General features: G+C 45.1%; 1 protein-coding gene across 1 annotated transcript in view; it reads right to left on the reverse strand.

Moving 5' to 3' along the window:
- LOC132399084 (arf-GAP with dual PH domain-containing protein 1-like) overlaps positions 1–20039 on the reverse strand; it is a 169803-nt gene that overhangs the window by 62969 nt on the left and 86795 nt on the right. Inside the window, exons 3-4 of the mRNA XM_059979040.1 lie at positions 18392–18483; positions 12712–12744 (exon numbers count right to left, since the gene is read on the reverse strand). Of these exons, the coding sequence (XP_059835023.1) occupies positions 12712–12744; positions 18392–18483 (125 nt within the window). The remainder of the gene's footprint in view (positions 1–12711; positions 12745–18391; positions 18484–20039) is intronic.

The raw sequence follows: 20039 nt of genomic DNA on the forward strand, positions 1-20039 counted from the left end.
CTTTTGCTGCTAATATAAGCCTATCGATTGCCTCCCGTCTCCGAGAGTTATTGATGGTGCATCAATTTTATTAGCAGCATTTTAAAACATGGAGAGCAGTTTATGACCCGAAGGATTGGATATTGACCCTCAATCTCTGGAAGCCAGCATCGCTTTTGAACTCTGGCTTGCATGCTTCCAATCGTACCTGGAAGAGAGTCGTGTGACCGAGCCGGCAACGATGCACAAAATTCTCCTCTCCAGGGTCAGTCCGCATGCGAGGCATGGGGGCAGCCACCTTGGTCGGCGCCTCCTCACCCCGCCCCCGACCCACGGGTGTTTACCGGGCACCTAGACAGCGATGCAAATCTGGCCTCCGTGACCCTCGACCAAAGCTCTCCACACCAGCTTGCCAGGTCGGTGATGGACATCCTGGTGGAGGGGCACAGGACTAGCTGCCTGTTTGACACGGGCAGCACTGAGAGTTTTATTCACCCGGACACGGTGCAACGCTGCAGACTCGTGACATAGCCGGTAAGCCAGAGGGTCACCATGGCTTCTGGATCGCATTCCACAGACATCCGGGGGGGGGTTGTGCAGCGACATTGGTGGTGCAGGGCACAGACTATCGGAACTTTGCGTTACTGGTCATGCCTCAACTGTACGCCCCTGTGCTACTGGGGCTCGACTTCCAGAGCCACCTGAAAAGTGTGACAATGGATTATGATGGGCCCCTCCCACCAACCACTGTCAGAAGTCCTTAGTTTTGTGGGACTTCGTCATATATCCTCCTACTGACCACACACACACACCGACCCGCACATCCCACCCAACACCATGCCAACGGCTGCGCTACCGACACCACTTGCAGCCTCTCCACCCTCAAGATCCCTTCCCCACCGCTGTTCACCAACCTGACCCCTGACTGTAAGCCTGTGGCAACCAAAAGCAGGAGGTACAGCGCGGGGGACAGGGCCTTCATTCAGTCGGAGGTGCAGCGGCTGCTCAGGGAGGGGATCATTGAGCCAAGCACAAGTCCTTGGAGGGCCCAGGTGGTCGTTGTTCGGACAGGGCAGAAAAATAGGATGGTCGTGGACTATAGCCAGACCATCAATAGGTTCACGCAGCTTGACGCGTACCCCCGACCCCGCATCGGGATATGGTTAATCAGATAGCTCAGTACAAGGTGTACTCGACCATAGACCTGAAATCTGCTTACCATCAGCTCCCCATCCGCCCGGAGGACCGCCCCTACACCGCCTTCGAGGCGGGCGGCAGGCTCTATCACTTCCTGCGCGTCCCCTTTGGTGTCACGAATGGTGTCTCTGTCTTCCAGAGGAAAATGGACCGGATGGTGGACTAGTGCCAACTGAAGGCCACGTTCCCATATCTGGATAACATCACCATCACGACTGGCAGGATCACAACGCCAACCTCCAATGATTTCTCCAAGCGGCCAAATCTCTTAACCTCACCTCTAACAGGGACAGGTGTGTGTTCAGAACAACCTGACTTGCTATCCTTGGGAATGTCGTGGAGAACGAGGTCATTGGCCCTGACCCCGACCATATGCGCCCCCCTGTTGGAACTCCCTCTTCCCACCACCCTCAGAGCCCTCAAACGGTGCCTGGGCTTCTTTTCCTATTACGCCCAATGGGTCCCTCACTACGCAGACAAGGCCTGCCCCCAGGTCAAGTCCACCACATTTCTCCTCTCAGCCGAGGCCCGCGCGGCCTTCAGCCGCATTAAAGGGCACATTGCCAAAGCAACGATGCATGCGGTGGACAAGACCATTCCCTTCCAAGTAGAGAGTGACACCTCTGACTTCGCGCTGGCTGCTACCCTCAATCAGGCAGGAAGGCTGGTAGTATTCTTCTCTCATACCCTTCAGGGCCCTGAAATTCGGCACTCCGCGGTGGAGAAAGAAGCCCAGGCCATAGTGGAGGCTATTAGGCACTGGAGGCACTATCTTGCCGGCAAAAGGTTCACCTTGCTGACCGACCAGCGTTCAGTTGTGTTCATGTTCACGAACCAACAGTGGGGCAAAATCAAAAATGCTAAAATTTTGCGGTGGAGTATAGAACTCTCCACCTACAACTATGATATCCTGTACCGGCCTGGAAGGCTCAATGAGCCCCCTGATGCCCTATCCTGGGGAGTGTGCGCCAGCACGCAGCTCGACCGGCTATAAGCCCTCCATGCAGATCTTTGCCACCCGGGGGTCACCCGACTTTACCACTTCGTGAAAGCCTGGAACCTGCCTTACTCCCGTGAGGAAATCAGGACGATGACCAGGGACTACCAAGTCTGCGCTGAGTGCAAACCGCATTTCTACTGTCCTGAACAGGCACAACTTATCAAGGCCACCCGCCCCTTTGAGCGACTGAGTGTCGACATTAAGGGCCTCCTTCCCTCCACCGACCGCAATGTCTACTTTCTCAACATAATCAACGAGTACTCGTGGTTCCCCTTTGCCATCCCCTGCCCCGATACCACTGCCACGTCCGTCATAAAAGCCCTGCGCCAGCTCTTCACTCTGTTTGGATATCCCTGCTATATCCACAGTGATAGAGGGTCCTCGTTTATGAGTGACGAGCTGCGCCAGTACCTGCTGGCTAGGGGCATTGCTACTAGTAGGACCACGAGCTATAATCCCCAGGGGAATGGACAGGTGGAGAGGGAGAATGCCACGGTGTGGAAGGCCACACTCTTAGCCCTTAGGTCAAAGGGATTGCCGGTCTCTCGCAGGCAGGAGGTTCTCCCCGAGGCACTCCACTCCATCCGCTCCCTGTTATGCACATCCACCAATGTTACCCCTCATGAGCGACTCTCTTCTTTTCCCAGGAAGTCTGCCCCTGGGACCACCCAACTGGCTTGGCTGACGTCCCCAGGGCCAGTGCTGCTCCGGAAACATGCGAGGAGCAATAAATACTCCCCGATGGTCGAGAGGGTTCACCTACTTCATGCAAACCCCCAGTATGCCTACGTGGTCTTACCTGATGGGCGGAAGGACACGGTCTCTGTCCGCGACCTGGCACCCGCAGGAGCACCAGACCCCTACCCCGAACACTCCACGGTGACTATGAACCCCGTACCCACCGATGTATATACCCACGAGACACCGCGCACACCAAGCCCTACACAGACTCCTCACGACACTCCCATACCAGGCCCATGCACATGCAGGAGGGATTACTGACGCCTAACGGGCTGGCACCTCAAGTCAGGCCGGAGCCAGCACAACCACCGTCACCAGTGCCATCACCACCGGAGCTACGTAGATCGCAGCAACGGACTCGACCGCCTGATAGACTTAACCTGTAAATATACTTGTAAGAAACTTCGCCCCGTGGGGACTCTCTTTTAAAACAAAGGGGGGGGGGGGGAGTGAATGTGGTAAACTATGTGTATACCTATCTGGACACGCCCCTCTGCTGACTGCTCCTGTGGCTCCAACCACAGACCCCTGTATAAAGGCGATTGGAGGCACTGCCCCTCCCTCCAGGATGTCGTGGTCACTTTTGCTGCTAATATAAGCCTATCGTTCGCCTCCTGTCTCCGAGAGTTATTGATGGTGTATCAGGTCTGTTCCATGTTGTATCTCCAGAGTAATAAATAAAATAAAATAAATAGTAAACCTGATTCTGTTTACTTTCAATGCAGGTGAGTTTGTGTGACTTGCACCAGATAGTCTAAAAACCGGACTGCATAGTGCCTGGAACTGGATAAGACATTTCCTGCACTATTTGTTACACTATTCTTCTGCATTATTCATAAGGAAGCCAAACCACTCAATGGAAGACACTAATTACCAAGGAAACAAGCCCATCAAATCCATCCCCCTTTCCTCATTTCCCTGCAGTCATCACACTTACTATCTAATGGCAGAGGGGAAGAAGCTGCTTCTAAAATGCTTCAAGCTCCTGTTCCCACCGAATGCACACTGGTTGTTTGTCAGCCTTTGTGTATGTATAGTTTATCGTGAAATCTACTGTGTTTCGTTACTTTCCCATAAATGCCTGGAAATGAATCTCAATCTTATATATTAAACCACAAACAAAAGTAAATCTGCAGATGCTGGAAATCCGAGCAACACACACAAATGCTGGAGGAACTCAGCAGGCCAGGCAGAATCTATGGAGAAAAGTACAGGCAACATTTCGGGCCGAAACCCTTTGCAGGACTGGAGAAAAAAGGCTGAGGTGTAGATTTAAAAGATGGGGGTGGCGAGAGAGAAACACCAGGTGAAAAGTGAAACATCATCTCACCAATCAACTCCCAGCTCACCCTATCTCACCAATCAACTTCCCAGCTCACCCTATCTCACCAATCAACTTCCCAGCTCACCCTATCTCACCAATCAACTTCCCAGCTCACCCTATCTCACCAATCAACTTCCCAGCTCACCCTATCTCACCGATCAACTCCCAGCTCACCCTATCACACCGATCAACTCCCAGCTCACCCTATCTCACTGATCAACTTCCCAGCTCACCCTATCTCAACGATCAACACCCAGCTCACCCTATCACACCAATCAACTCCCAGCTCACCCTATCTCACCAATCAACTTCCCAGCTCACCCTATCTCACCAATCAACTCCCAGCTCACCCTATCTCACCAATCAACTCCCAGCTCACCCTATCTCACCAATCAACTCCCAGCTCACCCTATCTCACCAATCAACTTCCCAGCTCACCCTATCTCACCAATCAACTCCCACCTCACCCTATCACATCAACTTCCCAGCTCACCCTATCTCACCAATCAACTCCCAGCTCACCCTATCTCACCAATCAACTCCCAGCTCACCCTATCTCACCAATCAACTTCCCAGCTCACCCTATCACATCAATTTCCCAGCTCACCCTATCTCACCAATCAACTTCCCAGCTCACCCTATCACATCAACTTCCCAGCTTAGCCCATCTCACCAATCAACTTCCCAGCTCACCCTACCTCACCAATTAACTCCCAGCTCACCCTATCTCATCAACTTCCCAGCTCACCCTATCTCACCAATCAACTTCCCAGCTCACCCTACCTCACCAATCAACTCCCAGCTCACCCTATCACACCAATCAACTCCCAGCTCACCCTATCTCACCAATCAACTCCCAGCTCACCCTATCTCACCAATCAACTCCCAGCTCACCCTATCTCATCAATCAACTTCCCAGCTCACCCTATCACATCAACTTCCCAGCTCACCCTATCTCATCAACTTCCCAGCTCACCCTATCTCACCAATCAACTTCCCAGCTCACCCTACCTCACCAATCAACTCCCAGCTCACCCTATCTCATCAATCAACTTCCCAGCTCACCCTATCACATCAACTTCCCAGCTCACCCTATCACATCAATCAACTTCCCAGCTCACCCTATCACATCAATCAACTTCCCAGCTCACCCTATCACATCAATCAACTTCCCAGCTCACCCTATCTCACCAATCAACTTCCCAGCTCACCCTATCTCACCAATCAACTCCCAGCTCACCCTATCTCACCAATCAACTCCCAGCTCACCCTATCTCATCAATCAACTCCCAGCTCACCCTATCACACCAATCAACTTCCCAGCTCACCCTATCTCACCGATCAACTCCCAGCTCACCCTATCTCACCGATCAACTCCCAGCTCACCCTATCTCACCGATCAACTTCCCAGCTCACCCTATCTCACCGATCAACTTCCCAGCTCACCCTATCTCACCGATCAACTTCCCAGCTCACCCTATCTCATCAATCAACTTCCCAGCTCACCCTATCTCACCAATCAACTTCCCAGCTCACCCTATCTCATCAATCAACTTCCCAGCTCACCCTATCACATCAACTTCCCAGCTCACCCTATCACATCAATCAACTTCCCAGCTCACCCTATCTCACCGATCAACTCCCAGCTCACCCTATCACATCAATCAACTTCCCAGCTCACCCTATCTCACCAATCAACTTCCCAGCTCACCCTCTCACCAATCAACTTCCCAGCTCACCCTATCACATCAATCAACTTCCCAGCTCACCCTATCTCACCGATCAACTCCCAGCTCACCCTATCTCACCGATCAACTCCCAGCTCACCCTATCTCACCAATCAACTTCCCAGCTCACCCTATCACATCAACTTCCCAGCTCACCCTATCACATCAATCAACTTCCCAGCTCACCCTATCTCACCGATCAACTCCCAGCTCACCCTATCTCACCAATCAACTCCCAGCTCACCCTATCTCACCAATCAACTTTCCAGCTCACCCTATCACATCAATCAACTCCCAGCTCACCCTATCTCACCAATCAACTCCCAGCTCACCCTATCTCACCAATCAACTCCCAGCTCACCCTATCTCACCAATCAACTCCCAGTTCATCCTATCTCAAACAACTCCCACATCACCCTATCTCACCAATCAACTTCCCAGCTCACCCTATCTCATCAATCAACTTCCCAGCTCACCCTATCACATCAACTTCCCAGCTCACCCTATCACATCAATCAACTTCCCAGCTCACCCTATCTCACCGATCAACTCCCAGCTCACCCTATCACATCAATCAACTTCCCAACTCACCCTATCTCACCAATCAACTTCCCAGCTCACCCTATCTCACCAATCAACTTCCCAGCTCACCCTATCACATCAATCAACTTCCCAGCTCACCCTATCTCACCGATCAACTCCCAGCTCACCCTATCTCACCGATCAACTCCCAGCTCACCCTATCTCACCAATCAACTTCCCAGCTCACCCTATCTCACCAATCAACTCCCAGCTCACCCTATCTCACCAATCAACTTTCCAGCTCACCCTATCACATCAACTTCCCAGCTCACCCTATCACATCAATCAACTCCCAGCTCACCCTATCACATCAATCAACTCCCAGCTCACCCTATCTCACCAATCAACTCCCAGCTCACCCTATCTCACCAATCAACTCCCAGCTCACCCTATCTCACCAATCAACTTTCCAGCTCACCCTATCACATCAATCAACTCCCAGCTCACCCTATCTCATCAACTCCCAGCTCACCCTATCTCATCAACTCCCAGCTCACCCTATCTCATCAACTCCCAGCTCACCCTATCTCACCAATCAACTCCCAGCTCACCCTATCTCACCAATCAACTCCCAGTTCATCCTATCTCAAACAACTCCCACATCACCCTATCTCACCAATCAACTCCCAGCTCACCCTATCTCACCAATCAACTTCCCAGCTCACCCTATCTCATCAATCAACTCCCACCTCACCCTATCTCACCAATCAACTCCCAGCTCACCCTATCTCACCAATCAACTTCCCAGCTCACCCTATCTCATCAATCAACTTCCCCAGCTCTTAACTTCATCCTTCCCCCTCCAGGTTTCACCTATCACCTTGCGTGCGCTTCTCTCTCACCACCCCCCATCTTTTAAATCTCCTCATCAGCTTTTTTTCTCCAGTTCTGCTGAAGGGTTTCGGTCCGAAACTTCGAATGTACTCTTCTTCATAGATTCCGCCTGGCCTGCTGAGCTCTTCCAGTATTTTGAGTGTGTTGTTCAGTCTTGTATATGGTGGCATATGCATACTTTGATAATAAACTTGTTTTGATTTGCCTTTGATTGATGGTAGCAATGAGAGGTGGGCCTCCTCCTCTCCCTCTCTCTGTACATTACTGTCTACTGTCCATTTTCAGGATTCCCCATTTTTATTTCTAATTTCTGCATAAATATTTTTGCAGGTGACAGAGTGAAAAGCTGGATGCACTGCGATCCGTGAGGGTTAACTAAAATACTTCAAGCCTTTTACTGAAAAAGAGTTTAAAATCAGAATCAGATTTAATATCACTGGCACATGTTGTGAAATTTGCTAACATTGTGGCAGCAGTACAATGCAAGACATGATAATATAGAAAAAAAATTAAAGTCAATTACAGTAAGTATATATGTATATTAAATAGTTAAATTAAAAATAGTGCAAACCAGAAATAATACAAAAAAAAGGGAGGCCGTGTTCATGGGTTCAATATTCATTTAGGAATCGGATGACAGAGGGGAAGAAGCTGTTCCTGAAACACCGAGTGTGTGCCTTCAGGCTTCAGCTGTTTCTGAATCACTAAGTGTGTGCATTAGGAGTCTCTTCAAACTCCTAATGAAATGTAGCCGCTGTCTTGCCTTCTTTATAGCTGCATCGATATGTTGGGAGCAATTGCCACTATACTATAGACAAAGGACGTATAGCAAATGGACACCTGCATGGAAGTGCCCATCAAAAAGCACAGGAGCCTGGAGACATGCTCAGTCATCCCCTCAGTCAGCACATTTCTGAATGGACGATGAACCCATCAACATTATCTCACTATTCTCTTTTGTACAATTTATTTATTTTTATTTTTACTTACAGTAAATAAATTTTATGATTACTGAATGTCAGTGATAATAAATCTTATTCTGACCTTGAGAAACTTCTATAGATCTGTAGTGGAGATTGTATTGACTGGCTGCATCTCAGCTTGGTATGGAAACACCAATGCCTTTCAACAGAAAATCCTACAAAAAGCTAGTCGATTTTGCCCAGTCCATCACAGGGAAAGCCCTCCTAAACATTGAACACATATGTGTGAAATGCTGTCGTAGGAAAGCAGCATCCATCATCAGAGATCCCCACCACCCAGGCCGTGCTCTCTTCTCACTGCTGCCTTCAGCTAGAAAGTCCAAGAGCCTCAGGACTTTCACCACCAGGTTCAAGAACAGTTACTACCCCTCAGGATCAGGTTCTTGAATAAAAACCAATGATCTCACTTTAAGAACACTGTATCTCATGTTCTCATTATTTATTGCTATTTATTTATATTTGCAATTGCACAGTTTGTTGTCTTCTGCACTCTAGTTGATCTGTCATTGATTATTTTACAGTTACTATTATATAGATTTGCTGAGTATGCCCACAGGAAAATGAATCTCAGGGTTGTATGTAGTGACATATATGTACGTTTTTAATAAAATTTACTTTGAACTTCTCTCACTAGAGGGCTCATTCAAATATGGCTTGTTCATCATTTCCTGTTGTCTAGGGATTTATTCTGTTCCAAACTCTCTCTGCATTTCTTTCTTCCCTTAAGATATTTACTAAGATTCTTGCAGGCAAATGTTGGGTCATTTTCCCTGACATTTCCATAAGTGGATCAGTATCAAATTTAGCTTGGCGACTATCCCAAGAACTGTCTTTGGCTATTTCACTATCAAAAGCAAAAGGGAGCTTAAGACTTTTGTACAGTACTGTAGCAATTTTATGTATTGCACTGTACTGCTGCCACAAAAAAACAACTTTCATGACATATGATGATAAATCTGATTCTGATATGGGTCTCTATTGTGGACTGAGAGTGGGAAGGGGGCAGGGAGAGGGGAATGATGGTTGGGGAAAGGGGAAGGGAGATGGGAGGGAGTGGGAAGCACCAGAGAGACATTCTGTAATGATCAACAAACTAACTGTTTGGAATCAAAAGACCCTTGCCTGGTGTCTCAGGGCTGGGTGTATCTGCACCTGTACCACCCCCCCCCCCCCAGCCCTGGCATTCCTTCTCTGCCACCTGTCCCACACCCTTCCTGCAGCACTGCACCCTCGCCATTCCCAACATCCTTTGCTCCCACCAGATTTAAAATCTCACTCTCAACTCCACATTGAAAATACGATATGTGCAAAAGTCTTGGTCACCCTGGATATATATCCACACACACAGTTTCAATGTGCCTAAGACTCTTGCACAGTACTGTATTTCTGAAGAGAACAGATTTCAGTGTTAAGTTTGTATAGTAAACAGTCATGTCCGGCGAAGCTAAGCCGGTTGAAAGCGCCATACACAATACGTTGAGTCACTGTCGGTCGAAAACATCAGCTTCGCATTAATACTATGAAATCATGACCGGTCCCTGAGAACAACGGGTAATAAACAATCCTGCACCATTTCCTCTTTCAACAGTCCTGCCAGGGTCTTGCAGCAGTTGTGTACGCTGCAGAAATCCAACCCCCGTGCTAATCAGACACAGATGGTGTATCACAGAGCACCCATGTTTGGCCCCATTCAATTTAACAGGCCTCACTCGACAATTCCTGTCAGGAAATGCTTTAACACAAGATAAAGCATTTCATATGGATGACTGCATGTTTCAAATAATTAAATAAACATGCTACAATTGAAATACATCTCGGCCTCCACACACAAGCTCTCCACACAGTTAACAAAGTGATTTTTAACCGCATGCACTGGCTTCTCTGCCCATGTCCAAAGAAGATCTCACATCAGTATGGTGCGCGAGGACATCCCAAGGCCTCATGCACACAATGAAATGGTTCTTTGAAATTTAGCCACAGATGTACTGAAGGAATTACAGCAGCCAAACTGTGCACAGCAACCTCCCAGAAAAAGCAGACCAGAAAACGAGCCCATTTTCTGAAGGAACGCCTATCAAGGGGGTAGGTTACCCTTTCATTGGCCAGGTTACCAGAGAGACTGGCCTTAACCTTCCTCAAAATAATGCCTTGGGTTCTCAAGCATCCAACCAGGTGAGCAAACAGGGTATTGGGTTTAAATTGAATTGACTTTATTACTTACATCCTTCACATATAGGAGGAGTAAAAATCTTTACGTTATGTCTCATCTAAATGTACAATGTGCAATTTATAGTAATTTGTAATAAATAGTATGTACAACAGGACAGTGAAATAACATAGGAATACAATTGTATCAGCATGAATTAATCAGCCTGATGGCCTGGTGGAAGAAGCTTTCCTGGAGCCTGTTGGGCCTGGTTTTTATGTTGCAGTACCGTTTTCTGGATGGTAGCAGCTGGAACAGTTTGTGGTTGGGGTGACTTAGGTCCCCAAAGATTTTTCGGGCCCTTTTTACACAGCTCTGTAAATGTCATGAATAGTGGGAGGTTCACATCTACAGATGCGCTGGGCTGTCTGCACTACTCTCTGCAGAGTCCTGTGATTGAGGGAAGTACAGTCCCCATATCAGGCAGTGATGCAGCCAGTCCGGATGCTCTCAATTGTGCCCCTGCAGAAAGTTCTTAGGATCTGGGGGCCCATACCAAACTTCCTCAACTGTCTGAGGTAAAAGAAGCACTGTTGTGCTTTTTTCACAACACAGCTGGTATGTACAGACCATCTCATTGGGTCTATCCAAATTGTCATTGTACCTCTTTGTCAAGTCATTGTCTATCTATTAGTGGGGAAGCTTGGGCCCATGAAGTCCTCGATGGTGGGAAATTTTGAAGTCTCAGTCTCACTATTAGGGAGGAGGTACAGGAGCCTGAAAGCACACACTCAATGCTTGAGGAATTGCTTCTTCCTCTCTGCCACCGGAATTCTGAACAGTCCACAAACCCATGAATACTACCTCACTATTCCTCTGCTACATGGTTTATTTTTTTCTTGAAACTTGCAGTAAACATTTATAACTAGCACTGTACTGCTGCCACAAAACAACAAATTTTCACCATACACAGTCTGACCGTGATCCTGAAACCTCTCTCTTTCTCTCTTTCAGAGGGCTCGTTCAAATCTGGCCTGTGGTACAACCCTGATTGGAATTGCCTCACCCTTGGAAGCCAAGCATACTTCTAGAGCCTTATTCCACCCCGAACCCTCTCTGCATCACTTCCCTCCTTCAGGACGTTTTCCAAAACACTGGTCTTTCAGTCAAGCTTTCGATCACTTTCCCGGACATCAGTAACAAATTTAGTTTGGCAAAGTTTCCGAGAACGGTTCTCAGGTATTTTCCCATAGTACAGCCACTTGTGATTTGCAATTAGTGTCATAGAAAAATACTGCATAGTAACAGATCCTTCAACCCATCTAGTCAAAACCAGAAGTGCCCTCCATAGCCCTACCACCCATGTATCTATCCAAGTTCCTTTTAAACTTTAAAATTAAGCTCATATGCACCACTTGTGCTGGCAGCTTGTTCCATACTCTCACTACCAACTAGGTGGAGAAATTTCCCCTCATATTCCCCTTAAAATTTTCACCTTTCACCCTTAACCCATGGCCTCTGGTTGTAGTCCCACCCAAACTCAGTGGAAAAAAGCCCACTTGCGTTTACCCCTCCCATAATGTTGTATACCTCTATCAAATCTCCTCCCAAACTTCTATGTTGCAAGGAATAATGTCCTAACGTATTTAATCATTCCTTACAACTCAAGTTCTCCAGGCCTGGCAACATCCTTGTAAATTTTCTCTGAATTCTTTCAACCTTATTTACATCTTTCCTGTAGGTAGGTGACCAAAACTGCACACAATACCCCAAGTTAGGCATCACTGATGTCTTATACAGCTTCAACAAAATGTCTCACCTCCTGTACTCAATACTTTGATTTATGAAAGCCAACGTGCCAGAAGTTTTCTTTACGATCCGTGGTGCCACATTCAATGAACTATGGGCTCTACTGCACTGCTTGGTGCCCTACTGTTCTCCGTGTAAGACCTATCCTGGCTGGCTCTGCCAAAATGCAACACCTCGCACTTGTCTACATTAAATTCCATCTGCCATTTCTCAGCCTATTCTCCCAGCTGGTCCAAATCCCACTCCACTCTCCGGCTTCTCCCACAAAGACAATGTCTAATCCAATTTACTACCTCACCTTGAATGCCAAGTGACTGAGCCTTCCTGACCAGCCTCCCACGTGGGACCCTGTCAAATACCTCGCTGAAGTCCATGTGGAAAACATCCACTGCCTTGCCTTCATCCAATTTCCTGGTAAATTCCTCAAAAAACGCTCAAAAAAGATTGATTAGACATAACCTATCATGCATGAAGCAACGGTGACTATCCTTAATCGGTCCATGTCTAACCAAATACTTATTTACCCAATCCCATAGAATGCCTTTCAATAACTTTCCCACTGCTGATATCTATAACTTCCTGTTTATTTTTAGAACTTTTCTTAAACAGTGGAACAATACTGACTATCCTCTAATCCTTTGGCACTTCAAGGGTAATTTAAATACCCCTGCTAGGGCCCCGGCAATTTCTGCACTAGTCTCCTGTAAGATCTGAGGGAACACCTCATCAGGCCCTGGGGATTTAGCCACCATAATTTGCCTGAGGACTGTTAACACCTCCTCCTCTGTAACCTGTACAGGGTCCATGAAGTTGATGCCACTTTGCTTCACTTCTATAGACTCTGTGCCCATCTCCTGAGTAAATACAGATGCAAAAAAAAATTAAGATCTCCCCCATCTCTTTTGGCTCCAGGCATGGATTACCATTCTGATTTTCCAGAGGACTAATTTTGTCCCTTGCAATCCTTTTGCTCTTAACATATCTGTAGAATCCCTTAGGATTCTCCTTCACCTCGTCTGTTAGGGCAACTTCCTGCTGTTTTTTTTTTAGCCCTCCCGATTTCTTTCTCTTGCATTTCTTGTATTCCATAAGCACTTTATTTGTTCCTAGCTCGTCAAGTCAAGTCAAATTTTATTGTCATTTCGACCATAACTGCTGGTACAATGCATAGTAAAAATGAAACAATGTTTTTCAGGACCATGGTTTACATGACACAGTACAAAAAACTAGACTGAACTACGTAATAAAAAAAAAGAAAAAGCTACACTAGACTACAGACCTACACTGGACTGCATAAAGTGCACAAAAACAGTGCAGTCATTAGAATAAATAATAAACAGGACAGTAGGGCAAGGTGTCAGTCCAGGCTTCGGGTATTGAGGAGTCTGATAGCTTGGGGGAAGAAACTGTTACATAGTCTGGTCGTAAGAGCCCGAATGCTTCGGAGCCTTTTCCCAGATGGCAGGAGGGAGAAGAGATTGTATGAGGGGTGCATGGGGTCCTTCATAATGCTGTTTCCTTTGCGGATGCAACTTCTAGCGTAAATGTCTGTGACGGCAGGAAGAGAGACCCTGATGATCTTCTCAGCTGACCTCACTATCCGCTGCAGGGTCTTGCAATCCGAGACGGTGCAATTTCCGAACCAGGCAGTGATGTAGTTGCTCAGGATGCTCTCAATACAACCCCTGTAGAATGTGATGAGGATGGGGGGTGGGAGATGGACTTTCCTCAGCCTTTGCAAAAAGTAGAGACACTGCTGGGCTTTCCTTGCTATGGAGCTGGTGTTGAGGGACCAGGTGAGATTCTCCGCCAGGTGAACACCAAGAAACTTGGTGCTCTTTACAATCTCTACCGAGGAGCCGTCGATGTTCAGCGGGGAGTGGTCGCTCCATGCCCTCCTGAAGTCAACAACCATTTCTTTTGTTTTGTTCACATTCAGAGACAGGTTGTTGGCTCTGCACCAGTCCGTTAGCCGCTGCACCTCTTCTTTGTAAGCTGACTCGTCGTTCTTGCTGATGAGACCCACCACGTTGGTATCATTGGCGAACTTGATGATGTGGTTCAAGCTGTGACTTCCTGCCTATACTTCCTATGTACCCCCTCTGTTTTCCTTAACCAGGGCCTTAATATTTCTTGAAAACCAAGGTTCTCCACACCTGTTATCTTTACCTTTTATTCTGACAGGCACATACAAGCTTTGCACTCTCAAAATTTCAGGTCTGAAGGCCTTCCAAGTCCACCTTTACCAGAAAACAGCCTGACCCAATTCCCTCTTGCCAGATCCTCTCCCGCACCATCAAATTTGGCCTTTCTCCAACTTAGAATCTCAACCCATGGATCAGACCTATCTTCTTGCATGCTTACCTTGAAGCAATGCCATTGTGATCACTTGATGCAAAATGTTCCCCTACACATACTTCTGTCACCTGCCCTGCCTCATTCCCTAACAGCAAATCAAGTACTGCCCGCTCTCTCGTTGGGACTTCTATGTACTGATTATTAATAACAACAATAAATATTTTAAAGATCCCGAGTGGAAAATTATTTCATTACAGCAGCAACATTTTAAAATAAATATATAAAGTATAAATAAATAAAGTACAGAATAATAATATATACAATAATAATTTACCGATGTGCAATACTGTGCTATAAAATGTACAAAATAATAAAGCAGAGACTATTGCAATATGATGTGTGTTCCCCTGTCACACAGAGATGAACTGTTGTGCATGCTCACTGCATTTGGAAGGACAGATTTTCTGTAACGATGCTTGTGACAGTGGAGCTGAATGAGTCTGTTTGAAAGGGGGCTCCGCTGCTTACTCAGTAGGTCATGGAGAGGATGTGTCAGATTGTCCATAATGGATAACAGTTTGATTAGAGACCTCCTCTCCACCACTAACTCAAAGAGTCTGGATAACAGGCACAGATGGTTCCAGCCTCTATGAGTTTATTTAGTCTTCAATGCAATATCTGCATTGAAGGATCTCAGCTTCCAAAGTGCAATAATGTGCGATAATAATGAATGAAATAATATAACAGTGACCATTGTACTGTTGTTCTCCTTAAGGAAACTTTCCTAAAGACATTTGACAAACTCTATCCCATATATTCCTTTTACAGTATCGGAGGCCCAGGCAATACGTGGAAAGATAAAATCACCTACTATAACAATTGTGAAAAAAAGCCTGGTATTAAGTCAAACTAGGCTATTCAGCCCCTCACATCTGTTTCACTATTAAAAGTATAATTGATTATTTACCTCAGCACTGCCTTCCTACACTAACCCCATATCTCAACTACATTTCCACCTTGTTTCCTGCAGAGGCTTCATTCCACTTGTTCCTCCATCTCCTTCACATCGGCTCTGACAATGAATCTTTCCATACAGGAACCTCTCGTCTTCCTCTTTCCTCTATAGTTGATAGAGACTTTTTGACTGGATTTAATCTTTTTCACACACTTCTCCCACACCCTCTCCCACAGCTAGAACAAGGATAAGGTCACACAGATCAACAGCTTCCCCTACACCTGTCTCCACATTCCTCCGAATTTCCTTCATAATATCCAACATCTATAAACCTACATCGATGTTGCAGCTCTATTAAAAACCCGTTTAGACATGGAATATTGTGTTCAATTCTGGTCTCCTCATTACAGGAAGGACATGAAAGCTTTAGAAAAGGTGGATAGGTGCACCTTCTCTGCAGATTTTGCACTTCATACTGCTTTGTTAATATTTTACCTTGTTCTACCTGAATGCACGATGCAATGATTAGATCTATATGAACAGCTTTTCACTTATCTTGCTGCTGCCATCAGGAGAAAGGTACAGGAGCTTCAGGACTCACACCACCAGCTTCAGAAACATTTATTACCCCTCAACCATCAGGCCCTTGAACCAAAGGGGATAACTTCACTCAACTTCACTGAAATGTTCCCACAATCTATGGACTCATTTTCAAGGACTCTCCATCTCATGTTCTTGATATTTAATGCTGATTTATTATTATTATTATTATTATTATTTCTTTCTTTTCATATTTGCACAGTTTGTCTTATGCACACTTATTCATTGGTGCAGTCTTTCATTGATTCCATTATGGTTATTATTCTATTATGGATTTATTGAGTATGCCTGCAAGAAAATGAAAGGGTTGTATATATGGTGGCATATAGTGGTGCTAGGAAGTTTGAGAACGCTGTAGAATTTTCTCTATTTCTGCATAAGTATGATATAAAATGTGATCAGATCTTCGTGCAAGTCCCAGAACTAGATAAAGAAAAATCAATTAATTAAATAACACAAAAACGTTATACTTGTTAATTTATTTATTGAGAAAAAGGATCCAATATTACAAGTATTGTTGGAAAAAGTATGTGAGCCTCTGGGGTAATGCCTTCTACAAAAGCTATTTGGAGTCAGGGGTTTCAACCAATGGAGTGAGATAGGAAGTGTGGGTTGTAGAGGTGCCCTGTTCTATGAAAAGGACTCACAAAGTCAGGTTTCTGACAGAACCTGATCTTCTCCAGAAAGATCTGTTTTTGTGCACAATGCACCAATCAAAACAACTTTCTGAGGACTTTTTAAGACGAATTATAGGGATGCATGAAGCTGGAAAAGGCTGCAAAAGCATTTCTAAAGACCAGAGTGTCATCAGTCCACAGTGAGAGAAATTGTCTATGAGTGGAGGAAACTCATTTCTGTTGCTACTTTCCCTTGGAGTAGGTGATCTACAAAGATCACACCAAGAGCACAACATGCAATACTGAAGGTGGTGTTAAGGAACCCAGGGGTAACAGTAAAAGACCTGCAGAAATCTCTAGAACTTGCTGAAGCTTCTGTTCCTGTGTCCACTATAAGGAAAACACTGAACAAGAAGGGTGCTCACAGATGAACACTGCGGAGGAAACCGTTACTCTCCAAAACAAAAACATTGTTGCATGTTTCAAGTTTGCAAAAGACCACCTGGACGTTCTACAACACTTCTGGGACAATGTTCCGTGGACAGAAGAAACAAAAGTTGAACTTTTTTGGCAGAAATGCACTCCGCTATGTTTGGAAGTAAAAGGGCACTGTACACCAACACCGAAACCTCATCCCAACTGTGAAGCATGGCGGAACAAGCATCAGCCTTTTCCAGCTTCACGCATCCCTATAATTCTTCTTACAAAGTCCTCAGTCCTCAGGACCTGGATAGCTTGCAATTTTTGAGGGAAAATGAGTTCAAAATTGCATCGACATTTTATAGGAGAACGTCAGGGTAGCAGTCCATCACCTGAATCTTAATATAAGTTGTATAATCCAACAAGACGATGATTTGAAAGATAAGAGTTACAGAATGGTTTAAAAAGAAGAAAACTCATGTTTTGGAATAGCCGAGTAAAAGTCTTGACCTTAACCCTATAGAAATGTTGTGGAAGGAGCTGAAACAAGCAGTTCGTTCAAGGAAGCCCACCAACACCCTGGAGCTGAAGCAGTTTTGTAAAGAGGAATAGTCTAAAATGCCTCCAAGTCAATGTGCAGGGGTGATCAACAGTTATTAGAAGCGTTTGGTTGAAGTTGTTGCTGTACAAGGGGGTCACACCAGTTACTGAAAACAAAGGTTACATACTTTTTCCTACAAATACCTGTAATATTGGATCATTTTTCTCAATAAATAAATGAACGGGTATAGTGTTTTTGTGTTTTTTTGAATTGGGTTCTCTTTATCTAGTTTTACAATCTACATGAAGATCTGATCACACTTTAGATCATATTTATGCAGAAAAAGGGAAAATTCTACAGGGTTCAAAAACTTTCTAGCACCACTGTACAAAGTTCCATGGAGTTATCTGGAAGAAAGGTAAAGTATATGTGCTTTGATAATAAATTTACTTTGGACTTTAAACATGTGACAGTAATAAACCAATATCAAAATCCATCTAACAAGGCAGACAAACCCTAGTTTAATAATTCACAACAAAGAGCAAAAAAATCATTTAATTGCCTGAAGAAATGTTCTACATATGCTATGTAATCAATATAATTAAACATAACTGTTCATTCATTAATTCCTTACTTACTGGCAATCTGTAAATGTTGGTCTATAATAGAATGGCGGAAACTTTGATTCATATATTGCTTTGGCTTTGCTGTTCCCGTTGGAAGTGATAAACTAAGAGAGAAAAAGTGCAGAGTTTGAATCAACTGGTAATTTTCATTTAGAAAAAAATGTTTTTTTGAAGATAACAACTTATTGGCCTGTCATAAATTGATTACCTCACAATCAAGATGAAGAAAAAATTTTCAGTTTGCTCTTTGAATTGACCATGGGACTTTGTTTTCTATTGGTCAATACTTGTTGCATGCACTCATAGAGGAATCATATGACCTCTTGCTGCAAAGGCCTCCACCCCACATACCAATTGGCCATGCAACATACCAATTTTCATTTCACACTGTGAAATAGAAAGAGTTGATTGGATGATTCTGGACCACCAGGTGAGGTAGTCCAATTCCTTTGTCCAATATTTTCATAATTAACTGACTAAAAGTTTTAAGAAATTTCTTCTGTTGCCTCCACAAATCTTTGACCATTCTCTCAAACTTTGCCACTGAGGGAATAGACTTCAAATTTGCTTTACTTATTGGAATGGTGTTAGGTTTACATATAGGCTGTAATGCTTAGTGACAGAAACAAACTAATATGGGATCTAAGTCCAAACCTTAAAATCTTTACTATTCTAGGTCTTTGAGATATACAGACTTATGTCTGTTCTGCTTGCACTGTGATTTCTGCGTGTTTGACTTGCCTTGGGCATCATTATTCCACTTCTGAAGTATTTCCAAAAACTTACATGGATTGCATTGCTTGGGTCGGTGTTTAAGGATGGAAACATTGTGTATAAAAATGCCCTCCACGTAGTATGGACCTGGGTTGCACTAAAGAGCTGATTTATTTTTTTTTCAGAATTACAGAATGACTACTTTCACTTCATAGTATTATTTAAAGATGTTTCAGCTTTGATGGGTACTTTCTCAAAATATCATTGGAATCAGAGAAAGTCCAGAGGAAGTTCACAAGAATGTTGTTTGAATTGGGGAGGGTCCAGAGGAAGTTCACAAGAATGTTGTTTGAATTGGGGAGGGTCCAGAGGAAGTTCACAAGAGTGTTGTTTGAATTGGGGAGGGTCCAGAGGAAGTTCACAAGAATGTTGTTTGAATTGGGGAGGGTCCAGAGGAAGTTCACAAGAATGTTGTTTGAATTGTGGAGGGTCCAGAGGAAGTTCACAAGAGTGTTGTTTGAATTGGGGAGGGTCCAGAGGAAGTTCACAAGAGTGTTGTTTGAATTGGGGAGGGTCCAGAGGAAGTTCACAAGAGTGTTGTTTGAATTGGGGAGGGTCCAGAGGAAGTTCACAAGAATGTTGTTTGAATTGGGGAGGGTCCAGAGGAAGTTCACAAGAGTGTTGTTTGAATTGGGGAGGGTCCAGAGGAAGTTCACAAGAATGTTGTTTGAATTGTGGAGGGTCCAGAGGAAGTTCACAAGAGTGTTGTTTGAATTGGGGAGGGTCCAGAGGAAGTTCACAAGAATGTTGTTTGAATTGGGGAGGGTCCAGAGGAAGTTCACAAGAGTGTTGTTTGAATTGGGGAGGGTCCAGAGGACGTTCACAAGAGTGTAGTTTGAATTGGGGAGGGTCCAGAGGAAGTTCACAAGAGTGTTGTTTGAATTGG

The sequence above is a fragment of the Hypanus sabinus genome, chromosome 9 (genome assembly GCF_030144855.1).
Source record: "Hypanus sabinus isolate sHypSab1 chromosome 9, sHypSab1.hap1, whole genome shotgun sequence".
Classification (NCBI taxonomy): Eukaryota; Metazoa; Chordata; class Chondrichthyes; order Myliobatiformes; family Dasyatidae; genus Hypanus; species Hypanus sabinus.